Source organism: Raphanus sativus, unplaced genomic scaffold (genome assembly GCF_000801105.2).
Source record: "Raphanus sativus cultivar WK10039 unplaced genomic scaffold, ASM80110v3 Scaffold5405, whole genome shotgun sequence".
Classification (NCBI taxonomy): domain Eukaryota; kingdom Viridiplantae; phylum Streptophyta; class Magnoliopsida; order Brassicales; family Brassicaceae; genus Raphanus; species Raphanus sativus.
In genome coordinates this window covers 1-3,893 of record NW_026620704.1, presented here as the reverse complement: position 1 = coordinate 3,893, position 3,893 = coordinate 1, and the positions used below count along the sequence as shown (strand labels likewise).

At 33.4% G+C, this 3,893-nt stretch overlaps 1 protein-coding gene across 2 annotated transcripts; it reads right to left on the bottom strand.

Annotated features, from left to right (window-relative positions):
* Positions 1–1,300: 1,300 nt before the first annotated feature.
* Positions 1,301–3,504, bottom strand: LOC130507725 (cytochrome c oxidase subunit 5b-1, mitochondrial-like). 2 transcript variants are annotated; one of them, XM_057002391.1, is made up of 6 exons: positions 3,177–3,504; positions 2,908–2,996; positions 2,686–2,736; positions 1,951–2,017; positions 1,785–1,864; positions 1,301–1,640 (listed from the first exon to the last, which is right to left on the bottom strand). In XM_057002391.1, the coding sequence occupies exons 1-6, from the start codon at positions 3,343–3,345 to the stop codon at positions 1,578–1,580; spliced, it is 519 nt and encodes a 172-aa protein (XP_056858371.1). In that variant the 5' UTR covers positions 3,346–3,504; the 3' UTR covers positions 1,301–1,577. The 2 variants fall into 2 exon arrangements, with proteins under 2 accessions (XP_056858371.1, XP_056858370.1); XM_057002390.1 differs by having other exon boundaries at positions 2,908–2,999; positions 3,177–3,501.
* Positions 3,505–3,893: the final 389 nt, after the last annotated feature.

Below are 3,893 nucleotides of genomic sequence, written 5' to 3'. Positions count from 1 at the left end.
TCATATCACAACAAAAAGCAATTAAAATAAAATTAAAGAATACTAAACACGTATATAATAGTCAGCTAACAAAGTATACGTGTTTAACTTATAATTTAGTTTTTTTTAGTTTTTTTATTGTTTGGTTTGTTAAAGCACTTAACTGGAAAGGGAGTAAAATTGTCACATTTTCCTAAAGGCATACTATGATTTTTTTTCCAACTTGTACTTTTCTAATTTAACACAATAAACACTAATTTATACAGTACACTTATACAATATGTATGCATGCTTACAAAAACATGTATATATATAGTGTAATCTTTTTAAATTAATAATCTATAAATTAATATATACTAAAAATTTCTATAAAATAATATAATTTTATAGTTTCAAATTGAATTTTTAGTTCAATTATTATATCGATAAATTAATAATTTTTTTAAATTAATAAAAAATTATAATTTTGGTGTAGTCTTAGCATACATATTTGTCTGATGAAGACGAGAGGGGTCGTAGTGAGGTCAAGCTGTGTCGAACATTAATAGGGAAAAAGTGTTTATCTGGTGATTTGTCCTTAAGTAGAGACGGAATATTAAACTCCGACGTTCTTTTTCTTGACAGTTTGTTTCCTTTTTGGTTAAGAAAAATAGAGAAACGGAACATTTTGGATTGTTTTCTCGAATATATTCGACGGGCATTTTCCGAACACAATGTCCTTCATTTATCTTTCTTTATTTCCTTCTATTTTATAGCTTAGTTAGGTTTTGCTTTGGTTTCACAGGGTGGTCTATTTTAAAGAAACATATCTATGTTCTAGCATTTAGGTTTCTGCTTGGTCCTTTCATTGTGAATATCTAAAGATATGAAACCAAACAGGCATACGAAATAAATAAGAACTGACGCAATTTTGAGATATTGTCAATCTGCATATTTTCATCTAAGTTTTTAACTTACGAGAAAACAATTTATGAATTTAAAGAAGAAAAGTAACCCTTTCTCAAAAAAGGAGTTGAACAAAAAAAAGAGGAAAAATTTAAGAAGAAAACTTAATGAAATAGTCGCAAGGGGAATATAGAGGCCATGATGTTAACTCCTACCGTGTTACATACACCTTCATTATAAACTAAAAAAAAACAGATGGAAAGTAAAATGTAGGTGCATGCATAATTAATGTTTCACCAATTACTGCATAAGCTCAGAAGAAAATTTGGGTTTTCGATAATATATAGAAGTATAATATAGAAGTATATGGCTGTTCCGTTCACAAGGAATCAAAGGACAAGATCAAAACGTCCAATATTGAAAAGACGTCGACCCATAAAAACAAAAGTCGAATATATAATAACCAAAAGGCAAGAATGATTCTGATTCAAGAATTGTTACAAAAGTAAAACAACGGTCGTAAGAGTTTTGGCATTTTGACAAACTCCCCGGTACCGAAGTGGTGTTGTTCTAAAAGGATCAAAAACATTTTCAACTCTTTCGCCAGCAGGCATATATAATTTTTTATTCCAATCATTAAAAAATCTAAAAAAAGATCTTTAAGAACGTGAAAATAGTAAAAAGCAAAACTCGCGGCAAGGGAGAGGCCCGAATCAGTGGTGGTCGTCTTCATCACCGTGACCATCAGGAGGCCCACCAGGACCAACCACTTCCAGCTGCAACACATACATGATTTCACCAATTCAATATTCATAAATGGACAATCTCAACGAGTGCTTGCTATAATCCTTTTACAGTTATGTCTAAGCTATGACTATTTATTTACCATTTAGTGCAAATCAGATATGAGTTCAACTTACCTCAAAGTACTGAGTGCAAACAGGGCATTCAAAAGACTTTCCTTTTTCAAGCCAGAACCACACAACGTCGTGTTCATCCTCTGCAGTAGACAAATTCATCAATTTTAATGCCTCTTCTCATCCAAATTTTGTAACACTAAAAAGAGTGAATAATGGATGAACTTACCGCCTTCACCACCAGGGCATCCCACAATTCGCTTGTCATAGTAGGACTTTACAATTGCAGGAGATTCCTGAGGTATTACAATTTGGTAAGTGTATATGTATCAATAAGATAAAAAACTTTGTTATCGAATGGGTAAGCAAAGGAGAATGAATGATGCAGAGTCAAGAGACAATTTGACATGAGAAAATGTAAAAGATCAAATGTCTCAACTGTACACCAGTCATATAACCCTATTATTTCAGTTATCCCGAGAAAGGATTCTAAAGAAGTAAATTTCCATGATCCATACACACATGCACATGGTGTATGTGACATCTGAAAAGTTCCGTCATCATCATGAACATAAGCATCACGGGAAGTGGACCATGGCAAACAAACAAACAAACATAGGTTAAAAACTTGTTGAATGCACTATTCAAATCCCATATATATGATTCAAATCAAAGCCAGTGCTTCATTCAGCGAACTAGGCCAGTACAACCAGCAGGACTCGAATTCAATTTAAACTAGAGACAAATCTTCGGGATATTTGATTGGCTACTAGATGAGGGTCATAGTAACAGCTAAAGTGGACTGATAATATAATTAGCCATTCATCACACAAAATTTAGTGAAATGGTCTTCGTTTTGTTTCCTATTGATGAGTCATAACACCATATCATCATGCCCAGAATAAGGTTAAGATATTTAAAGTGCGAGTTACAAGGTATCTTAAATAAAAGAAAGTACACCAACCTTGGTTCCAAAAGGACCTTCGGGGAAGTCAATGTCAAGCAGCCTCTTCCCCTATCCAAAGTAGACAATGACAAGGTTCAAAATTTTGGTTTCCACAAACAGAGATAAATATATATATACTCAAAAAAATGATCAGGCCAAGTTACGGTTAGCAAATTCGTATCATACGAACATATATGTTAAAAAAAAATGCATAGAGCTGTCAAAAGATTAGGAAATCACCTCAAGTTCAGCTTCAAGCTCTTCCTTCTCATGACCAGTAGCAATGGGCATTACATCCTCCACCTTCTTCTTCTTCGTGACAATGGTCTCTACTGTAAAGTAGAGTAAACAGTCATTCAATCTCCAACAGAAACTTAACAGCGACATTAGAATTGAACCAAAAAATATAATCTCAAAGACCAATCTATATAACTAATACATCGAGAATCGAATCAGAATCTGCCAAAAGAATCGCCGAGATCTGAAGACAGAGACGATTTATCAATCACCTGATTCAGTGCTGAAGAAATGGCGAGGGATAACGGATGAAGAAGAAGCGGGAATGGCCGATCGATTGGCGGTGCGAACGGGTCTGGCGGCGGTGGTGGCTATGGATCGACGAGGAGAAGCGGCGGCGGCTAGGGTTTTGAGATGAGATGAGACGATTCTTCTCCACATGATGACGAGTTTGGGTCGTGAACTCGAAGGAATAGCGAAATCCTCCCAACGATTCCGATGCTCTCCTATTCTTGTAGGGTACTTACTGGTGGGTGGTGGCTACTAGTCTTTGCTCAGATTCTTATTATTTGGAATTGGTCGCTCTCACTTCAAATCAATTCTCGTACGTGTGAAATATATCTACGCACGTGTCAGCCGATTTTAATAGTTTATATTCGGGAAAATCGCATTTTAAACCCTCGAAATGTCACTTTATAGCACTTTAAATACTGAAGTTTTTTCACTAGCACTTTAAAATAAGTGACCGGTACTGTTCATTTTGTGATGAGGTGTCAGTTTTTTTTTTGTTTTTTAATAATAAAAATAATAAAATACATGAAAATTGGAAAAAATTCAAATAGTGGGAAATTCAAAAAAAATCTAAAATTTCAAAAATTTAAAATTAAAATTTCAAAAATATAAAATTAAAATTTCATATTAAAAATATATATTAAATAATTTCTTTTAAATATGTTAATTTTATATAAAATATATATTTTAAATTTTCT